Source organism: Ailuropoda melanoleuca, chromosome 4 (assembly GCF_002007445.2).
Source record: "Ailuropoda melanoleuca isolate Jingjing chromosome 4, ASM200744v2, whole genome shotgun sequence".
NCBI classification, from domain to species: Eukaryota; Metazoa; Chordata; class Mammalia; order Carnivora; family Ursidae; genus Ailuropoda; species Ailuropoda melanoleuca.
In genome coordinates, this window is record NC_048221.1 from 52000871 (window position 1) to 52026342 (window position 25472).

At 43.4% G+C, this 25472-nt stretch overlaps 1 protein-coding gene across 8 annotated transcripts in view; it reads left to right on the plus strand.

The window, feature by feature from the left end:
• Positions 1 to 1171: 1171 nt before the first annotated feature.
• TSEN2 (tRNA splicing endonuclease subunit 2) overlaps positions 1172 to 25472 on the plus strand; it is a 42705-nt gene continuing 18404 nt past the window's right edge. For 2 of the 8 annotated variants that reach the window (XM_034658795.1, XM_034658794.1), the window contains exons 1-5: positions 6868 to 7058; positions 8397 to 8478; positions 14446 to 14482; positions 20237 to 20774; positions 22007 to 22084. In XM_034658795.1, coding sequence (XP_034514686.1) covers positions 6870 to 7058; positions 8397 to 8478; positions 14446 to 14482; positions 20237 to 20774; positions 22007 to 22084 — 924 coding nt within the window. In that variant the 5' untranslated portion in view covers positions 6868 to 6869. The other 6 variants (XM_034658796.1, XM_034658797.1, XM_002921265.4 and 3 more) reach the window with 6 other exon arrangements.

The window sequence follows — 25472 nt, forward strand, 5'->3', positions numbered from 1 at the left end:
CTCAAAGCTGAGCAGTTAAGGCCTGTGCAGGTGGACCATCCACTGAAGCCCTCTGGTTAAGAAGGACCAGGAAACAGGGACAACACAGGGTGTACCAGACCATTGTAGAAACACAGAGGAAAGTCACCCAAGCTGGCCTAGGGAGGCAAGAGGAAGTCTCCTGGAGGAAGAGATATATGAGCTGAGGCCCAAGGGGGGACCAGGAATTACAGCCACAAACAGAAGAGAGAAGGATGTTCCAGGCCAAGGCAAGTGTGTGTGAAGTCCTGGATACAAGAAAAATTTGGGAAAGGCTCAGATTTTGAAGCCCATCACACCTAGCCTCATGAATCTCTCTGGCTTTATTTGCCACCCTTCCCTGTCACCCACCTTCCCCCACCTGCCCAGCATGTGTGGTATGCGTTCTGGGAACCCTGGGATTCGTATTTGGAAAAGTATATATGGGACTCCCTACTAGACCTCCTTTAAAATAACCAGGTCAGGAATAACTTTCACATTTCCCCACACTTTTTTGTTTTGCTCATCTGGCATAATTCTAACGATCCACTTTTCCATAGAGGACACTGAGGGTCGAAAAGGTTAAGTCACTCCCGACCACCCAGCCAGTGAGGGGGGCGGCGGGGATTCACATGCAGCTCTGACTCCTGGCTGTGGTCCTTCACACTGCACAGGGCAGCCAGTGCACACAGTGGCTTTTGGTCAGGTGTCTGCGCGAGGGCGCTTCCTTACAGGTTCTGGGCATGCTCCAGCTTATATACATCTACACTGAGAAAGCTGAGGTCAGCATCAGGGCTAAGCTTACAGACCCGTTTTTTTCAGGGCGAGGTCATACAATAAAATCTGGTCGCTTCAACTCTCCCACCCCAACCCCCGCCTCGGGACAGGCTCTAAGTCTTCATGCCTAAGAGTCTCGTTTCCACTACCTCCCAGCTATGTGACATAGGACAAGTAATTTAGGATCTCATGTAAAATGAATCTGGCGAGACTGTTGTGAGGATTAAACGAAAGTGGCATCTGTGCGGGAGGCTGTCCGTATAATCCCGAGGAGGACAGGAAAGAGAACTCGCTTACACCCGGCGAAAGGCGAGCAATAGGTACGAAAAACGCGCCTTCAGGCTCTGCGCAGGCGCTCTCCGCAAAGACCCGGCAGGCGCTCCCTCAGGGTCTGCAGCTGCGCATTCGCCCGGCTTTGCGGCCGCACTGCTTGACGGCGGCGGTAACCGCCCTCCGGCTGGCGTTGCCGGAGTAACGACGAGCGCGTGAGGCTGAGGAAGGTAAGGCTCCGGGGCGGGCAGCTAGTGGCGTGTCGTGGCGCTGAGCGTGGTGGCCGCGGCTCTTGGTGGGGGTTCTGGTGCGAGACGAGACGTCGTCTTCTCCGAAAGCTCTCGGGAGAGGGAACGGAAAGGGCATAGAGACTTTCCCTGGGTTGCACAGCCACCCCTGAGTGGGCCGGGCCAGGGAGCCAGGCTTCCTGGTTCCGCCGGAATTAGCGCCTCTCCCGTTCTCCGAGCACCTGTAGCCCTTTGCACTTCCCTTCGTTCTTTTCCGAAGAACCGTTCAGTGCTGGGGGCTGGGGACGTCGAGGTGTATAGGACACAGTCTCTGCCCGAGGGGAGCCTCAGCCGTTAGTGCGCTTTTGCGGGGTGGCGGGCACTCAAGGAAATTCGCAGGGGGATGAATTAAGACAGGGGGTTATGAATTTGGTGGGCCCTTAATGCTTTCTGACTTTGTGCAGTCTTTACTGCAGTTGCAGTCCCCGTCTGGCCAGCATTTTGCACATGACAGGCCAGTACGAGGCTCTTTCGCCTTCACACAGTTACCCACTTAATCCTCACGACAGCCTTCAAAGGGTTATCGTTTGTTTATGTGACTTAGTCTCAGGTTCTAACTTGAAAGCTCCCCAAGGGCTGGGTTGTTTGTCCCTTTCATCCTTGTCTCCCTTAGCCCAGGAGGTACACTATTGGAGCTTCAAACATTTTTTAATATTGGGAGAAGGTGAGCTTTACTGGGTGGGAAGTTTTAACTAGGTTTGTTTGGCAAGGCATTTCCAGGGGTTTGGAAAATTAAATGGAGTTACCTCCCCCATTTTTGTTTTGTTTTGTTTGGAATAAACATTTACTGAATACCTAAACAGTGTTAGCTTGTCTGCTCAAGGGAAGAATAAGGAACAAGACCTGCTTTTGATAGTAAAGTAAATATGCTTAACACTCCTTGTATCTGGAGTCCAGTATGCCCTGGTTTGGGAAAGGAAAAGCAATAATCCGTTACAGGTGCATAGCACTCAGCCCCTCTGAGTCCCTTCCTGCTCTGAACGATGGGAATAGTAATAGTACTTAGGGGGCTGTTGGGATTCAGTGAGTTTGAATAGGCTATCCTGTAACAGTAGTTGGCAATTTTGACTACATGTTGAAATCACCTGAGTCCTGCTCCAGAATTTCTGATGTAATTGCAGGTAAGTTCTGAGCATTAGGAGCTTTAAGACTTCCCCAGGTGATTCTAAGGGCAGCCAAGCTTGAGAGCCACTGTTGTATACCACCCCAGGTTAATTAATCTCTTTTCAGTTCCCTGCTTAAGCGTCTGCATTGACTCCAAGTCTAAACCAGCCTTCACATTCCAAACCCCTTGACAGCTGCCCCATTCATTCCTGTACATATGTGTGTGCTTCAGACATGGGTCCTCTTTTAGGCCAGTCTTACAATGCTGTATTTTCATGCATGGGGCTTTGGGCAAATGACTGGCCCTCTCTAAGCCTCGGTTTCCTTGTCTGTGAAAGAGGATAGTAGCACCCATGTGTGTAGTATATGGCACAGTCTGTGCCTAGTGTGTCCTACCTACGGATGATGATTACCTCTACTAATTGTATTCATATGCCACATCTTTCATTAACGTTCTCCTATCATGGCACTAAAGCAACATGTCTTAAATTCCTATTGCAGATATGGAGAATAGTGAATTCAGTCCTTTATCCCCTGCTTTGCCTTTCAAGTTCAGCACAAGACAACTCCTTCCCAAAACCATGGAACTAGAGATCATTTGATTTGTTCTATTGAATTTTTTAAATAACAGCTTTATTAAGAGACCAGATCCCATAGAACTCACCCTTGTAAAATTCAGTGACTTTTAGTATATTCACAGTTAGGTAGCCATCACCACCACTGCAGTCCAGTTTTAAAACATTTTCATCACCCTCAAAATAAATCCGTACCTATTAGCAGTCACTTCCCATTTCTCCCTTCCCTCAGCACCTGGCGATCACTAATCCACTTCATGTCTCTATGGATTTGCTATTGTGGACATTTCATATTAATGGTCTTATACAATATGTGGTCTTTTTTGACTGCTTTCACTTAACGTAATGCTTTCAAGCTTCATACACACTGTAGCATGTATCAGCACTTCGTTCCTTTATTGCTGATAATCCATTGTATATGAATACACCACATTTTGTTGATCCATTCATCTGTTGATGGACATTTGGGTTGTTACCACTTTTTTTTTTTTTTTTTTTTTTTTTTTTTATTAATCCCTGTTAAAANCTATTATGAATCACTGCTGTAAACATTTGGGTACAGATTTTTGTGTGAACATGTTTTTAGTTTTCTTGTATCTGTACCAAGGAGTGGAATTGCTGGATCATATGGTCATTCTGTGTTTAACATTTGAGTGACTTCCAAACTATTTCCCAGTCCTGTTCAATTTGAAGATGAAGAAACAGCTCAGAGAGCTTAAGTGGGTTGTGCAAGGTCGCGTGATAATAACGGCAGGTTTGTATATCTAGTAGGAGGCCTATGAGCCAGATTCTTTTTTTTTTTTTTAAAGATTTTATTTATTTATTTGACAGAGACAGAGACAGCCAGCGAGAGAGGGAACACAAGCAGGGGGAATGGGAGAGGAAGAAGCAGGCTCCCAGCAGAGGAGCCTGATGTGGGGCTCGATCCCAGAACGCCGGGATCACGCCCTGAGTTGAAGGCAGACGCTTAACTGCTGTGCCACCCAGGCGCCCCTATGAGCCAGATTCTTGAACCTTGTTCTGCCACATGAGCAGAGGTAACACCAGATCACAGACTTTGAGGTTTTGTGGAAAACGGAATTGTTTTGTGGCAGGAACCTTTCTGTCACACACACTTGAGTTGGAATACAGAGTCTTGCCATCAAGTATCCTAGCTCATTCTTGCTTTTTATTTTTTTTTTTTAAATGAGTATAGCAGCAATCTGAGGGAAAATTCCAAGCCAGCCAAATTAAAATAAAGTTTCATTGTCACTTGTTCGAGAGAATTTAATTGGGAGTTCTTAAAGTTAGCCATTTAACGTTTTCTCTTTTTTTAAAAAATTCCAGGGGCGCCTGGGTGGCATAGCAGTTGAGCGTCTGCCTTCGGCTCAGGGCGTGATCCTGCCGTTATGGGATCGAGCCCCACATCAGGCTCTTCTGCTATGAGCCTGCTTCTTCCTCTCCCACTCCCCCTGCTTGTGTTCCCTCTCACGCTGGCTGTCTCTATCTCTGTCGAATAAATAAAATAAAATCTTTAAAAAAAAAAAAAAAAATTCCAAATGTAGCAGCCATATACAAGTTAAATACTAACCAGAAGTTAAGTTATAAAAGTGAAAAATCTCATAAAAGCCCGACTTGTTCCTGGAAATGCCTAGAAAGTTTCTCACTAGATTCCAACATCCTGCCTCAAAAAAGCCGGCACAGCATTGTTTAAGTTTTAGAATAAATTACTGTTTCTTCTGTTGAATGCTAAATGCATTCATTGGCTTGGATTGAGGGATAAGTCGGCAAGTGAAAATTTAATTAAAATGCTCTTGGAAGAAAATCTCTTAATTGTCCATTAACATGCAACATACAAAGTTTTGTTATGAATGCTTTACAGGAATGTGTATATATATATTTATACACACATTTTATACATATATACATTTATACATATACACATTTTATACATATATACATTTTATACACATGAGTCTTGCTCAGTATGTAATTCCATTGAGGTGTCTTATTTAAAAATTCATTATTCTAGTGTTTTGCTGCTTAGCATACTTGGTCGGTTCTATGAAGGTTCCAACTTGCCGATTCTTATTTTTCATAGTTCTCTTTGTAATTGATTTATCAATTTCTGTAACTCTTCCTTGGTCTGAGTTTTCCTTTGTCCTCCTCTAATTCCTCAGTTTCTTTGAGAGGGCGGATAAAGGTATCATCACACACTGGACAAGGCATTCAGTTTCTTTTTAATGGTCACGAACCCATAAAACCACTTACCTTCCACAGATTTGGCCACTGTCACTGGCTGTTTCTGGCTTGGTTGCATCCATTGCCCAGTGGATGCTGGTATGAAGTGCAGGAGGCATTTTAATCAGCAGTCTTACTTCTTTCTCTGGATCCATGTAGGTGAAACGTGTGCTAGGGCTCCACTGTATTTCAAGCACCAGATCTGCTCTCCGCTTCAATCAAGCTGGGCCCAGGACGAAGGGAGCAGCAGGTTCATGTCTCCCCTCTTATTCAGGGCGTCTGTTGGGAGGGTGGAGTGCCTGGCCCACCCTCTGGCGCTGTTTACATTTTCCCCCCTTGCATGTGGTTGAGATTTCCTAAGTTAGATGTCTGCTGTGGCTCTGTTTCTTTATCACACAGTGCACTCAACTTCATTTCCTTCCTTTAGCCTTATGGAATTGCAGCCTGTTGTGTTACCTTCAGTTTGCTTTCTTGTGTGCTATGGGCTTGTTTTGTCTCCTCAGATTGAGGCTAAGGCCTGGAAGGGAGAGGTACTGACTTTGGCTTCCTTTACTTCCTCAGGGTGCTGAGTGCACACTAAGTAATTCCGTAATTTTCCGGAACCCTTTAGCTCCTGACCTTGAGAAATAGTAGACCTTCAGACAAAGGGAGACAGATGCTGCCTGTGCTTGCAGCAGAACCCTAGTGAGAAGAGTGTAGGCTCTGGAATTCAACAGACCTGGGATCATCCAAAGGGGCATTTTACAAAATCTCTGACCTGAACCTGTTTTCCTCAGCTGTAAACCAGAGTTGGTAGTGCTCTCCCTATAACAATAAAGCAAAGAACACACATGATGCTCGTTATGGACCAGCTACTCTTCTAGGTCCTTGATAGAGTCTGTTTTTATCCTTACTTTGCAGATGAGGAAACCAAAGCATGGAGAGATTAAGCAGCTTTTGCCCCAGATCACACAGGACATAGTAAAGCCAGGTCAGCCCTGGCGCTCTGGCTTTGGAGTTCCTGCTCTTCACCACTCGCGTTTGGTGGTACATAACAGACCCTGAGCTGTTTCTGTCGTTGTTATTATTTCCTGATTTACCTGAGAAATTCAGAGATGACTGACCTAATATTTAGAATGTATTTTAAGGTCCTTCTTTGGGGAAAAAAAAAATACTGACTGGATTTAATTCTTTGAGGACAGTGTCTCTTTTGGCTTTATTTTGCCAGCACCTTTGATTATCAGGTGGCCCTGGTAGGTACTCAATAAATGTCTGTTGTCTGAGCAAAAGAATGGGAATAATCCTAATAAACAGGAATCCTATCGCGTTTGCTATCAGTAGACTTTTGCATGGCATTATGACTTTGGACATGCCGCTAGGCCTCAGTCTTGTCCACTATAATTAGAAATATTGCCACTGACTTCTTGGGCATGATTGTGGGAATTGAGATATTTTAGGTGATTGGGATTTGTAGTGCTTGTACAAAATGTTCTCATTACTCCCTCTTACTTCACTGCTTCTAAATGTTTTATTTTTCCCACAGACCGTGACATTTTCTGAGCCTAAAGATAAATGCACCCCCGTTTTTGATCAACATAGTTATGGATTGACTGTTTCTTTCTCCTTATTATACTCTTTTAAAAAACTGCTCCCCTAAGAAATGGCAGAAGCAGTTTTCCGTGCCCCAAAGCGGAAAAGAAGAGTGTATGAGAGTTATGAGTCTCCACTGCCCATCCCTTTTGGTCAGGACTGTGGGCCTAAGCAAGACTTCAAGGTATTCACAGCAGAGATGATAAACAACAATGTAATTGTGAGGAACGCAGAAGATATGGAGCAGCTCTATGGGAAAGTAAGTGCTGATGGCTTTGGTATGGCTACTTACAGTCCTGAGCCAGCTATCCTTTTTGCTTCCCCCCCCATCCACTCCCAAAAGCAAACCTTAATTGACCCATATTCTTTCCTTGCCATTCAGTCCAGTGTAGGAGAGGAACTGCACAATTTGAATCAGGTGCCCCGAGGCCATATGTTAATGAGGAAGACTCCCCCACCCTCAAACCCCGTTTCAACAATAAAGTCGGGTTCGTGCATTGGCCTTTCTTGTCTTTCAGTTATAAAAGACATGCATGTTCATAAAAATGTCAAGCAATTTACAGAAATGTAATGGGTGAAAAGTAAAAATTCCCCACTGCCATTCCATCTCCAGAGGTAAACCCGGGATGGCATATTGTTCTGGCTCCTGGACAGATGAGGCTTCAGCATGTACTCTGGCTCCTTATCTGTGGTCTCTTCTCTTTGGGGACCTCTTCTTAGATCAGGACGAGTTCTGGTTTTTGCTGTTTTCCACCAATGATAGGTTCAGCTTGAGATTGATAGCTTGCTTGCTATTTTATTTTATTTTATTTTACTCTATTTTACTTTACTTTTTACTTTACTTTACTCCATAGCCAGTTCATTACTGGAGGCATTTTTATTTTTTTGAAGTAATCTCTGCTCCCAGTGTGGGGCTTGAACTCACAACCCTGAGATCAAGAGTCACATGCTGTACCAACTGAGCCAGCCAGGTGCCCCAGCTGGGGGCATTTTTTAAATAGCTTTATTGAGATATAATTTAGTCTCATAAAATTCACCCATTGTAAATGTGCAATTCATGATCGTAGTAAATTCATAGAGTTGTGCAACCACCATCACGGTCCAGTTATGGAGCATTCCCATCACCACAAAAAGTTCCCTTGTGCCATTGCACTTAATCCCTGCTCCTACTCCCAGCCCATGTCACCCGCTGATCTACTTCCTCTCTAAAATGGGCCTTTCCAAACATTTTATATAAAATAGATATGTTGTAGCCAGCTTCTCAAAGTGAGATACAGCAGGTGGCCGTTGATCCTGGTGAGATGGGAGTCTAGGCCAGGCCCTGCCTCTGCCTATTCTGTTGCCTTGAGCTTTACCAAACCCAGAATGAAATCATTAGGTATAGACACATGAGGTGTACTGTAAACTTACTAGAACTCCTCAAACAATCAGATATAAATGCTAAGATCTTCCTTAGTAATCATTAGGTAATCAGAGGGAAAATGTAAAGCTAAGAAAAATAGAATGAATCTCTTATTAATTCAAATAGTTGTTTTCCCCCAGCTAAAAAAATTGGTAACTAAACATGAACTAACTTTGTTTTCTCTTTTCCCGGAAGGGTTATTTTGGAAAAGGTGTCCTGTCTAGAAGCCGTCCAAACTTCACAATTTCAGATCCTAAGCTCGTTGTTAAGTGGAAAGGTAAATTTGTACATCATTCAGTTCTTTTGGCAAATTATTTTCTTTCATCTTTGATCTTACATTTCAGATTACATAGGAAAATTCTCTGGAGAAGATATAACATGCACAGTGGCAATTTTACTGCTTAAACTAGCAACTAGAATAATTCTAATCAAGGTGAAAGGATTCTGATGGTTGGTGAAAATATGTTTCATCTAATTTCTGGACTTATCAAAATTGTTATTCATGTTTTTCTGTTGTTAAACATTGACTAGCAGGGTACTATGCACTCGGAAGGTACTAGTAAGTAAGTACCTCTTCACCTGTATGCAAAATGAGTTTTATACTTTTTATTTCTAGGATTAGAATTTACAACAGTAACCATAACATTAATGAATTTGTTAAAACATTAATGTGTGTAGTTCTTATTGCTTAACTTGCCTTCTTTAACTTAAAAATCTTTTACCTGAGTGGGTTTGTCTAAGGAAGTCTCATGGTGATTACATAACCAATGCCAGCAGATGAAAACATAATTAGGATTTTTTGTAAGAAAAAATACAAATTAAACCTGCACTAAGATACCAATTTAGCAGTCAGATTGGCAAAAATCCAAAAGTTGACAATATTCTCCTTGGGGAGGCCCAGAGAAACACTCTTCATGCATTGCTGGTGGGAATGCCGGTGGTACAGCTGTCACAGAGGGGAACTTAGCAGTGTCTAATAAAATTATATATACGTTTGCCTTTTTTCCCTCCAATCCTCCTCTCCCCCTAACCCCTGGTCACCTTAATATGTTTGTTGTGTCTGTGAGGTTGCCCATTCTAAATATTTCACGTAAGTGGAATCATACATTGTGAAGCCTTTTGCATCTTCCGCTTAGGACGTTTTCAAGGTTCATCCATATTGCAGCATGTATCAAAACTTCATCTGAATAATATCCCATTTTATGGATATACCATGTTTTGTTTATCCATTCATCCAAATATGGACATTTGGGTTGTTCCCACTTTGGGGCTGTTACGAATAGTGCTGCTGTGAATATTCACATGCAAGTGTTTGCGTGGACATAAATTTTCATTTCTCTTGGGTATATACCTAGGAGTGGACTTGCTGAATCTTAATGATAATTCTGTTTTAATCTTTTTAGTAAATGCCAAACTGTTTTCCACAACACCAGCCCTACCAGCAGAGCGCAGAGTTTCCAATTTCTCCACTTGCTGTTTTCTGGTTTGGGGGTTTTTTGTTTGTTTTTTATGTTAGTGAGTGTGAAGTGGTACAAGTTTTTAATATTAATGAAGTCCAGTTTACCTGTTTTTTTCTTTCATTACCTATAGTTTTGGTGTCATTTAGGAAACCATTGCCAAATCCAAGCTGATGCAGATTTTCCCCTGTGTTTTCTTCTAAGAGTTTTACAGTTTCACCTCTTAAATTTAGGTCTCTGATCCACTTTGAGTTAATTTTTGTGTGTGATATAAAGTAGGGGTCCAGTTTCAGTGTTTTGCCCATGGATATCCAGTATAAGCATTTACTTTTAACCCAGCAATTTCATTTCTAGGAATTTATCTGAAAGATACACTGACAAAAATAGGAAAAGAAATAGCATAAGGCTAATCATTGCAACATTGTTTCTTATATTAAAAGACTAGAAACGACCCAAAGGTCCATTAGGTGGGGGCTAGTTGATTACACTGTACTGCGTTCATATAATGAAGTACCATGTTGCTGAGCTCAGAATGAGGGATCACTGGGATGTATTCCTAAGCGAAGATAGCACAGTAAGGGGGAGTCTGTGTACTGTGCCGTGGTTTATCTGAACGTGGGGGGATATAAATATATTTTTGAAATTCATGGAAGGATAAATCATAAAGTCTTTTTAATGCCTATGGGGGAAGGATGGAACAGGATAGAGAAAGAGGTGAGACTTTATAGATTTGACTTTAGAACCTTGTAAATGTATTTGTGATTACAAAACAAAGTTAAATTTTAAAAAAGTAATTTAAAAAAAAAGCGGAACCTGTATATCAAGTTAGTGGTATAGCCACAGAGGAAAACTCTTCTAGTGACTGTAAAACATGGTGACTTGAGGCTTGAGGTTCAATCCTAATAGGATATATTTTGTGTCAGTTATCTCTGGGCACAGTGTTGTTTAACCAGTGGCTTTCAGCAGCATCCAGATTGCTCACAAGTCTGCAGGTTTGCTAGGTAGGTGTGCTGATCGTGGCCAGATGTACTCAACCATCTGGTTAGTTAATGGACATCAGCTGGCTGCTCTAATGGCTCTAGTCCAATAATGGATCTAGCTGGACTCACTAGTGTCTGGTTGTCTATGGTTGGCTGTCAGCTGTAGGATGGTCTCAATTGGGATGAGGGGCGGGGGACGACACCATGTGTGTCATCCTTTGGCGGGCTAGCCCAGACATGTTCTCGTGGTTATGGTGGAGGGTCACGGGCAAGCCCCAGTGTGTCAGTGCTTTTTGGGCCACTGCTCACAGCATGTTTGCTATTATTCCAACTGGTCTAGAGTCAAGGTGTTTGGCAGGTGGAAGACCTGAAGAATTGGGGCCGTCAGTGCAATCAGCCTGCCCTATACTCTAAAGAAAGGAAGAGTGGCAAAATAATCTCCACATTGCTTTCAGCTGTTATTTTATAGATAATAGCATTGGTACAACTGACTGTTGTATGTATAGGGTGTGAAAAAGCAAATGATTAATTATGTTGGTTTGGTTGAGAGCCAGGATTTTCACATGAAACATCTATACCAGAAAGCAAGGAAGCTTATCAAAAACTGCTAGGCTTGTTTCAAAAGAGGCTTCCCAGACCAAAGAGGGAAACATTTGAGCATCAGTGAGAATAATACTAGAGGTGCCTGGGTGGCTCAGTCAGTTAAGCATCCAACTCTTGATTTCGGTTCAGGTCATGATCTCAGGGTCCTGGGATGGAGCCCCACGTCAGGCTCCGTGCTGAGCATGGAGCCTGCTTAAGATCGATCTCTCCCTCTCTCTCTCTCTAAAAAAAAAAAAAAAAACAAAAAGACTAATACTACAATTTGTTTTAAAATTCAGTCAGTGGTAATAATATCACCAAAAATGCTTGAATCTTTTAATTTATGCTGGTGCGTACTGATACATGCCAGAAGAAATTCACCTGTGGAGGATTCACCATTTTGGAAACTAGTAAACATGAACTGGTTCTCAGGGTCACTGAGTAGTGAGGGGTTTCTCTATATAGAAGATTCCCACTAATAAACAAGGAATAATAGGGTTAGGATATCACTGTTTTGCATCCTCTAGTAAAGCATTGATCACCAATGGTGTTGATGACGTACAAACAGACAACACATTTTTTGTCTTTTAAGGGAAACACACGGCACCACCCATGAAGTAGGCTGCCCAAAATATTGAGCCTGAATCTGATCAAGCCTCTAGTTCCACCAATTTACAGGAAACAGGGTCAAAGAATGTATTAAGCCCGTGCTGCTCAAAGTACTGAAGTATCACAAGATAAGTCCTTTGTACCAGAATGGAAATAGATCCCATGTTATTTAGCTGTTTACCTACGGCTTCTCTTTCTGTGAAAATCTGGCTGTGAAAACAAGGTGAGCTGAACTAAGCAGTGTGCTGAGTGAGACGGTTGCTTAAAGGTTGGTGCAGGCCCTTCTTGGACCATCCGCGAGCAGTTCGAGGACAGCACTGGCATGCTCCTTTGATGAGCACCATGTTTACAGCACAGTAGGGATGTGATCATCTGAGGCCAGACCAGGGGGAAGCTGTATAGGGCAGAAGACCCATTGCTCAGTAAGTGAATTACAGGGAAGAAAATCATGGTGGGGTAACATATATTAGAATCAACTTCAGATGTTTCAGTCAGTTGTAATGTATGGGCCTTGTGGATTTTGAATCCAACTTTAAAAATTGAGGCAACCCATGGATTTTGGATGAGGCTAAGGAATTAACATTAATTTTTAAAAGTAATAATGGTATTGCAATTTTTTCTTTTTTTTTTGGTTTTTTGGTTTTAAGTAAGCTCTATGCCCAACGTGGGACTAGAACTCACAGCCCCAAGGTTAAGAATTCACGTGCTCTACCAACTGAGCCAGCCAGGCTCCCCCCACCTTTTTTTAACAAGTCATTTTTGGGGCGCCTGGGTGGCACAGCGGTTAAGCGTCTGCCTTCGGCTCAGGGCGTGATCCCGGCGTTATGGGATCGAGCCCCACATCAGGCTCCTCCGCTATGAGCCTGCTTCTTCCTCTCCCACTCCCCCTGCTTGTGTTCCCTCTCTCGCTGGCTGTCTCTATCTCTGTCAAATAAATAAAAATCTTTAAAAAAAAAAAAAAGTCATTTTTATGTTTTCCTTTTTTTAAGTCATTATATAGAAATACATAATGAGCTACTTAGAGATGCTATGATAGAATGTGAGGGATCTTTTTCAAAATAATCTGGGGATGGGGGAAATGAACAGAAGAACAAATGAAGCAAGATTGGCCATGAATTAATTGTTAAAGCCGAGGGGTGGCAACATGGGAATTTATTATACTATTCTCTTTTGTATGTCTGAAAATTTTTTCATAATGAGTGTTTCAAAAAAAGAGAGGGAAAAGTAGGGAAAAAATAGCATAATGACCCCCACCGTTCCAGCTTCAGCAGTTACTGATATTTGTCCAGAAACAAAAGTTTTCAAATAGTATAATGATCTTAACAATTGAGAATCTTTTCTTGATCTGTGTAGTAACTAGATTTTAGACAGTAATAGAAATTTGAGGGAAAGGAATTTATGCCAAGGAAACAGAAATTAAGCTTGTGGACTGCTCTAAAGAAGTAAATCTCAAATGTCCATTTTAGGAGGTTCTTCAAATTCTGGCTTCAGCCTCATCTTCCAGCCTCTCTATGCACCGTCTTCTAATTGTTGGCCTAGAACCACCTTGGGCTGCTTGCCATTCCACGAACCTGCTGTGCATTTACTCTCTCTCTCAGCCTCTGCATGGCTTCCCCTGCCTGTTTCCCCCCTGGTCTGCCTGGTGAACTCTTATTCATTCTTCAGAGCCCAGCTCAGTTACTCCTCCTCCTCCTTGGTGTTTTTCACTAAGCCTTTCAGGCAAAGTGAGCTACTCCTTTTATAATCCTTTATTTGATCATATATCACCTTGGGTTACAATCAATCATTTCTGGTTTTCTCCCCAATTAGACTGTGAGTATCTCAAGAAGAGGGGATTTGCTTTATTACTTATGCATCTCTAGTGCTTGGCACATGGATGGCTGTCAGTAAAACTTGACAAATTCCTAAGGAGGTAGGAGTCTGTGAACTCCTAGGGTTTTTAAAGCTGATGATCATCTGTTCCAAGCCTCTAATGCTCTGGAGAGAAGGCTGAGTTTGGGTAAGGAAAAATAACTTGCCCAAAGGCAGAGTGAGGGCAGATGAGGACTAAAACCCATAGCATCAGGTGATCAATAAATAACATTGTAGGTAGAAAGGCTCAACCAGCCAGATGCCCACGGGTAGAACTAGAGCCCAGAACTCCCAGGTCCACACCCAGAACCAACACTACCACGAGATTCATTTCAGCAACCCTTTCTGTAGGTACATGTGGGGCGCTTTGACTGAAGATGCCTTATGGAGCTCGGGAAAGTAGGGGTAAAGTGCAAAACTTCAGAGCATCGATATTCTCATCCAAAAGTTCAGAGGTTGCAGATGGGTTTCCTCTTGCATACCATTGCTGCCGAGCTGCAGTGTTGAGTTGAGAAGGATTTCAGGGTCACATCTGGGCACAGCAAGAGCACTGTGATCCGTCAGCATCGCTTTCCGATGGATTCAGGGGGTGGGTTCAGGTAATGACGGCATATAAAGCACCCCATTGCTGGTTGGGCAGGATTAGTCAGCCTTCTAGATGTGTGGTTTTGTGATTCTTGAAATTCTCTTTGTCTTTTCTGGATTTTCAGTGGTTTTTTTCCCTTAAGGAAAATTTGTCTGAACAGAACTTTTTTGTTGTTACAGATATGAAGACAGACATGCCTATAATCACGTCAAAAAAGTAAGTCATGGTGGCCTTGGCCAGAATTGTGGCTTAAATCAGATCTGTTTGTAGATAACCGTTTCCAATGTGATAGGTCATGCTTTTTTGGGCGGGGGGGAGGGTAGTAGATGTGTCCTTGAAAATTACGTCTGAACTTAATGTGGATCAAATCGTATTTGCAATGCAAATAAGTTTATTTTTTTTAAAATAATCCTAGGTCAAACCTTTTGCCACTTGAATTCCTTCCAAAATGTGAACAGTTACCCTCTAATGTGTATGTCTTTAAGTGCTAAGATGTTTACACTTAGGTCTATAACTGGCCTCCTGCCCTGTCTCTTTCCTCTTTCTACACTTGCAGGCTGAAAGAAAGGCTTCCACAGAGGCTCTTCCTCATCTTCTCACACTATCACAGTTCCTTCCTCTGGCTTTTCTTCATGCTTTTCCTATTTCCTGGAACTTTCCTCCCTGACCCCCCAAGCACGCACACTGCCTGGCTGTCACTGCCCATCCCATGATCAGCTTACATGTCACTCTCCTGGAGGTTTTCTCATCACCACCACCCTCCCTTGGTTGGGGTTGTTCTTTGGGCTCCCAGACGGTCTGCCTTGGTGCCCCTCGCTGTGCCATCCATCATACACCTGGAGTTAGACTGTTAGTTCCCGGAGAGCAGGATGCCCTGAGGGGCAGCCCAAGGTGCAGCTCTTCTGTACACATTCTAAAAGTATTGAAGCCCCTGATGGTTTTTCATCTTGCTTCTAGCACATACTGGCAGAATCAGCTGCTATTCAGTTACGTGCTCGGTAACCCCATGGCCAGAGGAGTGTCTGGGGGCAGTGACACCAGGGAGATCTCAGTGGCTGCTCCGGCTATACCTACAGGCTGGGTTTGGGGGTAGGTTCTGGTCTGTGGGAGGGGCCTGCTGAGAACCTGGCAGAGCCCCCATCGCAGGAGTAGCTGCAGTAAAGCTGCAGTCAGCACTGGGACTCGGAAACAGAGCAGAAGCCTGCCCCTCAGAACTGCATCCTGATCGGGCTGGCAGTGGGTATGACATGGTGTCAAGCCAGTTTGAGTACGTGAGGTTCTGGATGGGGGAGATTGTCACCTGCCTGAGGTTATCCCTTTGTAAGTTCTACAGTAATAACACTGCAAGCATTTTATCGATCCTTGTATTAGTTCCCTCAGGCTACTGTAGCTTAAAAGAGCAGAGATTTAGTCTCATACTTCGGAGACCGGAAGTCCAAAATCAAGGTGTCAGCAGTGCTGTGCTCGCTTAGAAGGCTCCGGGGGAGGATCCGTCCATCTTGCATTGCCTGGTCTGAGCCTCTGGTGGTAGCCAGCAATCTTTGGCATTCCTTGGCTTATAGATGCACCTCTCTAGGCCCTCCCTCCATTATCACATGGAGGTCTCCCTTGTGTATGTCTGTGTCTCTGTCCAAATTTCCCTCCTCTTTCTATAAGGAAACCAGTCAGTATGACTTCTTCTTAACTTGGTTACGTCTGCAAAGACCCTGTTTCCAGAGAAGTTCACATTCACAGGTGCCAGGGGTTAGGACTTAACCACATCTGACAGTTCTGTCAGAAAATTATGCCCCCCATCAGTACTTGATTATTTGGCCATGATAATTAAAATAATCTAAATTGTTGGGACGCCTGGGTGGCACAGCAGTTAAGTGTCTGCCTTCAGCTCAGGGTGTGATCCCGGCGTTATGGGATCGAGCCCCACATCAGGCTCCTCTACTATGAGCCTGCTTCTTCCTCTCCCACTCCCCCTGCTTGTGTTCCCTCTCTCGCTGGCTGTCTCTATCTCTGTCGAGATAAAATCTTAAAAAAATAAATAAATAAAATCTTTAAAAAAAAAAAAACCAATCTAAATTGTTATATTAAAAGAACCATGAGAGACTATGGACTCTGGGAAACAAACTGAGGGCTTCAGAGGGGAGGGGGTGGGAGAATGGGATAGGCTGGTGATGGGTATTAAGGAGGGCATGTATTGCATGGTGCTGGGTGTTATACACAACTAATGAATCATGGAACTTTACATCAAAAACTAGGGATGTACTGTATGGTGACTAACATAATAAAAAATAAAAGAAATGGGCTCATTTTTATATTTTTAGATTAATTTTCCAGCTTAAGTTCTTGTTATAATTGTTTCTTTACTATTCCCTCTGAAACTCTGATCCCTTTCTCAAGGGAACTCACTCTGATTGGCTGTTTTCCAACAACAGTTGTCCTTGGGTGAAGAGAACCTTCTATGTAATCCTCTCTGGATGTGAGCGTCCGGACCCTTGGATGATGCCCTAGGGGACTGAAGTATATAGGTTGTGTCCCTGAATGGCCAGCCGTGAGGGGGGGCTGCTCTCCCCTCATTTGTAGTCCTGTATTCAGCCAGCATTTCCTGCAGGTGTCTGTGCATCAGGCGTTGGGTAGGTGCTGCAGATACAACAGGGGGACAGGATTTTGTCCCTGTTCTCGAGGGATTTACAGGCTAGTGGGAGAGGAAGAGAAGTAAACAAACAATTGCACTCTTCTGTAGTAAATATTATAGGGAGATGTTACTGCGATCACCGTCATAGCTAACAGGTACTGGTTGCTCCAACAGTGCCAGTTACCAGTCCGGATGCTTTACCTGACCATCTCAGTTCATCTTCTCAAGAAGCCTTTGAGGTAGGCATAGTCATTTCCATCTCATTATATCAGACGAGCCAGTTCAGCTCCAGAGCCTCCAAGGAACTGACACATAGTGAGAACAATAACGTGGTTGCACATGCTGGCGTTTCTTGGGCATATTCCATGGACAAGGTCCTGTGCGGATAACACATTTGTGGACTATCCTAAAGCCCTCACATCACCCCTAGAGGTGGCGCCTGTTATTATCTGACAGGTGAGGAAACACAGCCAGAGGAGGTTACGTAACTTGCATAAGGGCAGTACTTGGACCTAAGCAGACTGACTCAAAACTGCTTTGCTGTGAGCTTCCAATGATAGGTAGGTGTTAATCAGTAGGTGGGGAGAGGGGTGTTCGAGGGCATAGAGACAGAAGAAGCAGAGGCGTATTCAGATGCTACACCGTTCTGTAGTCTGGTGGTGCTAAGATGGGTCTGCTTTTCACCAGTCTCATTGCTGCTTCTAATCATAGCTGCCACCTTTTCCCCTGCCACTCTCTCCCTTATGTTTCCTGACTTTTACTTTTCACTTTTCTCTTCCTGCTGCTTCTCCAGCAGTGTCTGGGGTTAATCGCAGCAGGACTTGGCTTTTTAACGCATTGTTAGCCAATGAGAGGACACCTGCTCTGTGACTCATATGCCATATGTCTAGTCACTTGTGTATCTGGCTGTTTTCATCACCAGTCTTGCTCAGAGGCTTTTTTCCACATGCTTCTGTGGCCACTGTCTCATTTGAGCTCCATAAAATGAACATCTGAGGTCATTATGAGGCAGGAATGCAGGTGTGATTCTGGCCTTTTGCAGAAGAGCAAAAAGGTGTAGGGATGCTAAGTGGCTTAGCTCAGAGTCACACGAAAGAGCCAACTCCAGAACCCAGATCTGGTGCCGCGCTTGTCCCCACATGACTGCCCTTGCTCTCAGAGAGCAGTTAATTAAGGTGTACACTTCCATTCATTAAAAATGTTATTTATATTTTGTTATGTAGTATGTATGAGACAAAATGATTTTATTTCTAAGTCTCCCCCTAAAAAGCCCACAATCCTATAGTAATAAATGTTTACAGAGTACTTACTGTGTGCCGAGCATTGTCCACCTCTTGTCTCCTTGTATCCTTGCAACAGCTCCATGATGTCAGTACAGTTACTCCTGGTTTACAGATGAGGAACTGAGCCTCATGGGGGTCATGTAGCTAGTACAAGAACACGATGGAATGAAAGTTTGAATTCCTGTCTGCCTTGACCACCCTATTGCAGAGAGCAGAGCAGTGGCGTGTGTGTGCTCTTTCTCTCTCTCAGTTCCAGGTCTTTTGCTCAAAGGGGCAATTGTTGAACCTTTCATTCAGTGGTTCTTTCACATATTTTGAGTGAAAGAATTTGATGAAAGTTGGGGATCCCTTCCCCAGAAACATATATTGACACAAAAATTTGTGTTCAAATAAAGGAGATTCGTAGCATGAAGCCTATAAAGCCAGTGCTGTAGGTGGTGTGAAGAGCAAAGATTCTTTTTAGATCTCTCAAACAAAAGTTCTTTCAACCGTATGCAACAGTGGCCAGAGAAGACACCCTGCCATTGTATGAGCAGCTACATTTTTTATTCTGATTATTAAAAGTAATACATAACCCCTTTGTGCAGTAGTAGTGCCATTACCCCAACTTACGGGTGGAGGAACAGGCACAAAGAAGTTAAGTAACTGTCCTTGTCATGTAGTTACAAGTCAAAGAGTCAGGCTGATGTTCATGCTTACAGTCATGGTGTCTACCCTGCTTCTTAGGTGTGAGAGTAGCCTTGGCAGGTTTTACTCTTTAAATCCAAGATACAGGGGCACCTGGGTGGCTCAGTCTGTTAAGCGTCTGCCTTCAGCTCAGGTCATGATCCCAGGGTCCTGGGATCAAGCCCCATATCAGGCTCCCTGCTCAGTGAGGAGCCTGCTTCTCCCTCTGCCCCCTGTTCATGCTCTCTGTCTCGCTATCTCTCTCTCCCTCTCTCAAATAAATAAAATCTTTAAAATAAATAAATAAAAATTTTTAAAAAATCTAAGATACAGTTCCCAATATTTAGGAAGGCGTACTCATCCCTATATAGGATAGACGGGATGTGGACAGCTTGAAGAGTCTTCTGAGGAATCAGGGTTAAGCAGCCACAAATCTTAAATATAGCAGAGGCCAGCTTTCTTTTTCGATAACGTGTGAGGTGTTACAGTTGATAAACTATGACGTATTCAGTCATCCACACACAGCAAAATACTCAAAGTGATGAGTAAAATTACCTCTGTGCCATCTTAGGTGCTTTCCAGTCCAGCAGTTGTAGGTAGATGCAAAAAGTACTTGAGTTTTGCATTGCCTTTAGCTCTCCCGCTGATGAAATTTCCATATGGCATCCTGACCCGCATGGACGCATCCCAGCGGCGTCATCAGGCCATGACGTCTCACTGGGGCAGAACCCCGTTGTCTTACCTGTGACTTTTTTGTAACTTGGGAAGTGTTCAGGGGTTGCCTTTACATTTGAAGAACGAAGCAGATATTCCTCATCAAACTGTACTTCAAAAATTATTATGAGAAAAAGGGCCCTTCTGCTAGGATGCTTGGCCATATGTACAGCACGTAATCCTTTCTTGCCATATACAGTGGAGACCTTAGTAGGTACCGTGAAAAATATTTATTGAAATTCTCGTTTTGCATTCCAATACAGAGCAAAGGCTGTGTATACTACAAGCAGGATATTTTTCTGAAAATGTTGTGATATCCAAAATTGAGACTAATGTAAAAGAAATCCTGACAGAAGATGGCCATATTCTCTTTGTACTTACTTCAATCATTTGGTCTGCCAGTTTTAAATTACATAAATATTCATGCTTTGTCAAACTGGGGTCAAGTTTTTTTTTCAAAATAAGAAAATTAAATGAAGCTCTAATAATAAAGACAAAAGTAACACACGCTTATTGAAGAACAGAAAACACAAAGTATAAAGAAAACATTGACCTATAGCCCACTGCTGAGAAAAACTGCTATAAACCCTTTGGCATACTACCGCCCCATCTTTTCTGCATGCTCTGTTGTGTTTTGAGTGTTGAAATTCAAGTGTTACTGACAGGATTTCCATCTTGCAGGTATCAGCATAGTGTAGAATGGGCCGCAGAGCTCATGCGAAGACAGGGGCAGGAGGAGGGTACAGTGCAGAGAATCCTCCGGGATTACACAAAACCACTTGAGCATCCTGGTGTAAGAAGGAATGAAGAAGTTCAATGGCATGATGAGCTGAACTCTGAAACGGTTTCCAAAATGGAAAGTGCCGCAGATAGAGAGGAACTTTCTGTGATGAATGGAGACGCAGGAAAGTCATTTGACACGGAGGGTCCCAGCAAGCCATCAGACCGCCTGCAGGAGGGTGCTGGGCCTGAGCCACTCCCTCCAAACGGCTTGGATGAACCTGTGGTAGAGGTTGCCACCCTCCAGCACCGCCCCCTGTCCCGAGTTCCTTGTGGCAAAGCAGATGTTCTCCTCCCCCTGCCTGACACTCAGCCTGGGGCCAGGAGCCAGCAAGCGGGTCTCCTCTGTGCCAGAGAGAGGGGGCCTGGTGATGAGTACGTGCTGGTGGAGGAAGATGTGTATGATGTGAGTGAGAAGGAATGTGCCCCAAGTGAAGAGGTAAGTATAGCCGACCCTTGAACAACAGGGATTCAGACTGCACAGATCCACTTATACACAGATTGGTGTTCAGGTTTTTTGGGGGGGGTTTTTGTTTGGGTTTTTTTTTTTTTTTTTTGGATAAATACAGTACAATACTGTAAGTGTGTTTTCTCTGCCATAGCATTTTCTTAATAACATTTTTTCTCTAGTTTACGTTATTGTAAGAGTATAGCATCTAATACTTATATAGACTATGCGATAATCAGCTGTTTATGTTGTTGGTAAGGCTTCCAGTGAATAGTAGGCTACTAGGAGTTAAGTTTTGGGGGAGTCAGAATTATACACAGATTTTCTTTGGCAAGAAGTCAGCACCCCTAACCCCTGTGTTGTTCAAGGATCAACTGAAGAAGAAAATCACTCACTTCCTCCAAAGCCATCTGTTTCTGGCCCATAGCAGATGTGGGCTAACCAGGATGTCCCTTACTGAGAACTGGTAGTATGCCCGTATTAAGTGCCCAGGGTGTTTGAGAGGTGTTGAGACGCTCTGGGGGAACCAACGGGCACTGGGTCCCAGCCCTGGTGACTTGGTAGCTATGAGGGCTATTTCTACGAAAACCTCAAAGTTTGTGAATAACTTAACTTTAAAAAAATGTGTAAATTAAAGCATGTGTAATAATATTCTTTCCCTTGGGTGGGAGAAAAAGCAGTGCTGTGGTAATTACACATAGCGTTGAGTGTCGCTGTAGTGCAGGCAGTCCCGGGTACTGAGGTCAGTCCGCACAGGAGAAGCACTGGGAAGATCAAGAGCCGCTCCACTGAGGGATGCCGTCAGACAGTTGCCCTAGAATTACCTGTACTAGCTAAAAATGAGCAAATCCAATGGCCAAGTAGTTTGTGAAACAGCTGCTTGAAGAAATCTTATCTAGCCTTTGGAATGGGGTTTATGAAACCTGATAAAGAAGCTAAGCCCACACTTGCGAGGTGAAAGAAATACGTAAATTCAACCCACAAAAGGATCACAACTGTGGGAAAAATTCATGGGGAACATAGAAAGGAAATAAATCAAAATGTTAATAGTAAAAACCTAAAACTTCTTTTTCCACCTAATAATAAAAAAATGTATTTTTAACAGTATTAATCCAATAAATGTGAATTTGTGAAATTTGTAAGAAAAATGTTTTAAAATGCAATCTGCTCTATGTAATATGTAGTGTTTCCATTTCTCCTGTATGTATTTTATTTCTTTTCAGTTGGCACCAAAAAAGAGATTAGTATGCAGGAGAAATCCATATAGGATCTTGGAGTATTTGCAACTTAGCCTAGAAGAGGTATGTTTCCTGCATGTTACCTTTTCAGCTCTTGCTCTCAGGGCCCGGGCAACCTGTAGTGCGGTCCACGTGTAAGTGCAGTTCTGTATGTGATTCAGTAACTGAGTATGCAGTAACTGAACATTACAAATCGGTATTGAAATGACCATAGGCAGCTTCCAAAGTAGGCCTGCCTAAATTTCACTCCTTAGCCTTCATTTCATCAAAGCCTAAGATTTCAGGGGGCCTTCCTATATCATGAGATACAGTTTATATACCATACTATTCACCCATTTAAAGTATACAGTTCGTGGTTTTTAGTACATTCGTGAAGTTTCACCAGCTTTTAGTAAGCTATGATGCGTGCTTCAAGTCATGTCATGGCTGCTAATTACATAAATGGATTCTAGGTATTTCCTTCTGCAGAATTACTAATACATGTTCTTTTAATATAATAGCTACATTCCTAAAAGTTAGCTAAAAGTGACTTTCTAAAAACTGCATCATAAATTTTCCCTCTGATTTAGAGTTCCTGTATCCTGTGTTCATGCTTTCAGTCCCTCCTTCTTTGCTTCTGTTTATACTGTACAACTGTACACAGAAATGTCCTTTCTTCCCTGGAGAATCGCGCTCCTTCCTCAGTGTCGTGTGCCTCCTGTCCAGGAACGCTCCTGCTTGTTGTGGATAGCCCCTGCAGTATCTAGCACGGTTCCTGGTGTAGGTGTGGGTCTCAGGAAGTGCCTGTTGAGTGCAGCCACATTGGTGACTTCATGGGCGAGTCCACAGAGTAGTAGTTGTGTCTCCGTGTTCTCTGGATTTCCTTGTCTGTACTTCCTTCCTTGCAGTGAGGCCAAACGTACAAAGAACAGACTGTGGGACCAGGAAAGGATGTTTGGAATTATTTACTACATCTCCTAGTTTTACAAATGAGATAGCTGAGTCTGTTGTCAAAGACAGCAGCCAGTAGCCACGTGTGACTATTTAATTTAAACTAACTAAAATTGAGCAAAATTCAGGATTCTGTTTCTCAGTTGTACCAGCTAAATTTCAAACACTCAGCAGCCGCAGGTGGATAGTGGTGACCGTATTGGACAGCACAGGTGTAGACCATCGTCATCATAGGAAGTGCTGCTGGACAACACTGTAGATACCCCTTCTCTAGGTGCTTGAGCTCTCTGGCCTTAATTTCTTCTCTGTATAGTGAGGGTTACACAACACCTTGTTCATAAGATGTTCTGGGAATTAACTATCCCATGTAATGGGCTCAGCACAGTGCCTGATGCATAGGAAACAGTAAGTGTTAGTGCCTGTTCTTTTTGTTATCATCATTATTAAATTACTTGTAGAAGCTATTAAGTAGTTAGTTGGAACCTTTTCTTTTGTAATCAATATTTTGCAAAAATGTTCACTGAGTTCTTACTCTGTGCCAGGCACTGGGCTAAGTACTAACAATACAGAAATAAACAGAATATGGCTCTGGTCTAGATAGCCCAGAAATAATTACATTCCATGTGGTCTGTGGATCGTGCCAGTGTTGCACCTCTAGTATCCTTGTACCCAGTGTCTGACATCTATTAGGTGCTTAATAATTATTTGTTAAATGGATGCATACAACCTGTGGAATTTGCACAGAAACTGGTGGGGTCCAAAGGGACGTGAGCTAGCTGGGAAGACTTCACAGAGTCGGTTGTATCTGTGGATGTTAAAAGATAAATAGGGGATTGCCAGTTGGACACTGGACAACATAGGCTCTTTCCTGCAGCTCAGCCCTGCATGGCAACACAGGAGGGCTAGATCGTGGAGGGCACATCTACAAGTATCTACCTGGCGGCACTGGCGCACCGCGGGCGGCTATGTCAGGGAAGGGCAGGTACTGCAACTGGCGTCAGTAGGAGGGTGGGCTGGAGGGCTGGAGGGCTGAGGCCAGGAGGAGCCGGCCAGTATCTCAGCTCTGGGAGGCGGCAGCCATAGGCAGAGAGCATTAGGTGTCAGCCTCACTGTTCAGTAGGTGACCAGTTGTGTTCCATGAGTGCTTTTTACCGACAAAAAAAGGTGTCAGGTGTCGCTGTCTGCTTCTCTCTCCCAGACACTCCCTGAAGAAAGACAAGAGTAAAGGTTGCTCTGCATTCTTGGAAGCTCCTCGGTTCCTGAGGACATTCCAGAGAGGTGTCGCAGTTTTCAGAGAGTGTGTAATTAAACCTAGCTCTGCCTCTCAGGGCTGTTTTGGCAGATTTCCTCTGAATGAATCACCCGTGTATGGTACACCACTTGTACAGTTTATAATGTGTTTCCATAAATGTCCGTCAGGAGCACGGGCAGCCCTTCTGTGGTGACTCAGAGCCGTTCTCTCTGGGGCTTGGGAATGATAATACCACAGCTGACTTAAAGATCTGTCTCTTAGAGATCTGTTACTGAGAACTGTTTTTCCATTAGAATGCTTTGGGACCTAACTAGATTTAGTGATGACATTAAAACCGTCATTAAACTCTTCCCTCCACTTTGCTTTTATAGTAAAAACTTAGTAATGAGATCTCAAGGGACATAATCACCTACCTCCCCAGACTTCCCCAGTCTTCTGATGATTTAATTCTAAGTAAAGCCAGCTCGGTTGAATTAAGATCCACTCCATCTGTAATAAGTGCTTGTGAGCAGTTTGTGTACATTCATAAAAGCCATTTATTTTAGGCCAGTAAATATTAATGAGGCATTGGTTTCATCAGTTCTTAGAGAAACATTTGTTTACTGATAATGGAAAGTTTCTGAAGAACTTAAATTCTGAGAGACAACAAGCAGGAGTCTGTTGCTTGAACTTTTCCAGGCTACAGTATCTAAATGGTTTTTTAAAAGGAGAGGAAACTAAAATGTATTGAGCAGTTAGGTACTTTGCATAGCCTTTAAATTTTTTATGAGACTTAATCTCATTAAATCTTTAATGAGGCCTTTTCATCCCTGTTTTGTAGATGAGGTAGGAGAGCTTAAGTGACACTTCCAAGGGCCTAGCTGTTAATGAAGATTTCAGCCCAGCTCTGCCACATCCCAGAGTTCATCCTCCTGTCGCCCCATTCTCAACCAAGAAGTGACGGCTGGGAGAAGTCTAAAGGGGAAGCACTTTGAGGACCCAAGTTCATCTCCTCCATGGCACCTTCTGGCCACCATCTGTGTGCATCTGAGAAACACTGGTGCTTTGTGTTAGTAGTGTGCCACAGGAAGACAAAAGGTCAAAGTAAGATTGTAGGACACCTGGGAAGTCTGTCACCAGTAGCCGAGAGGGACCGTGAGGCATATAGCATCCATGTGAGGAGAAAGGAGCTGGAGAGCCAGGCCTGCAGAGACCTGCTCTTGGTGACTTTGGCTTTGTCCTAAACTCAGGGTCGATTCTCAGCACAAGCGCTGAGCAAACGCCATGTGC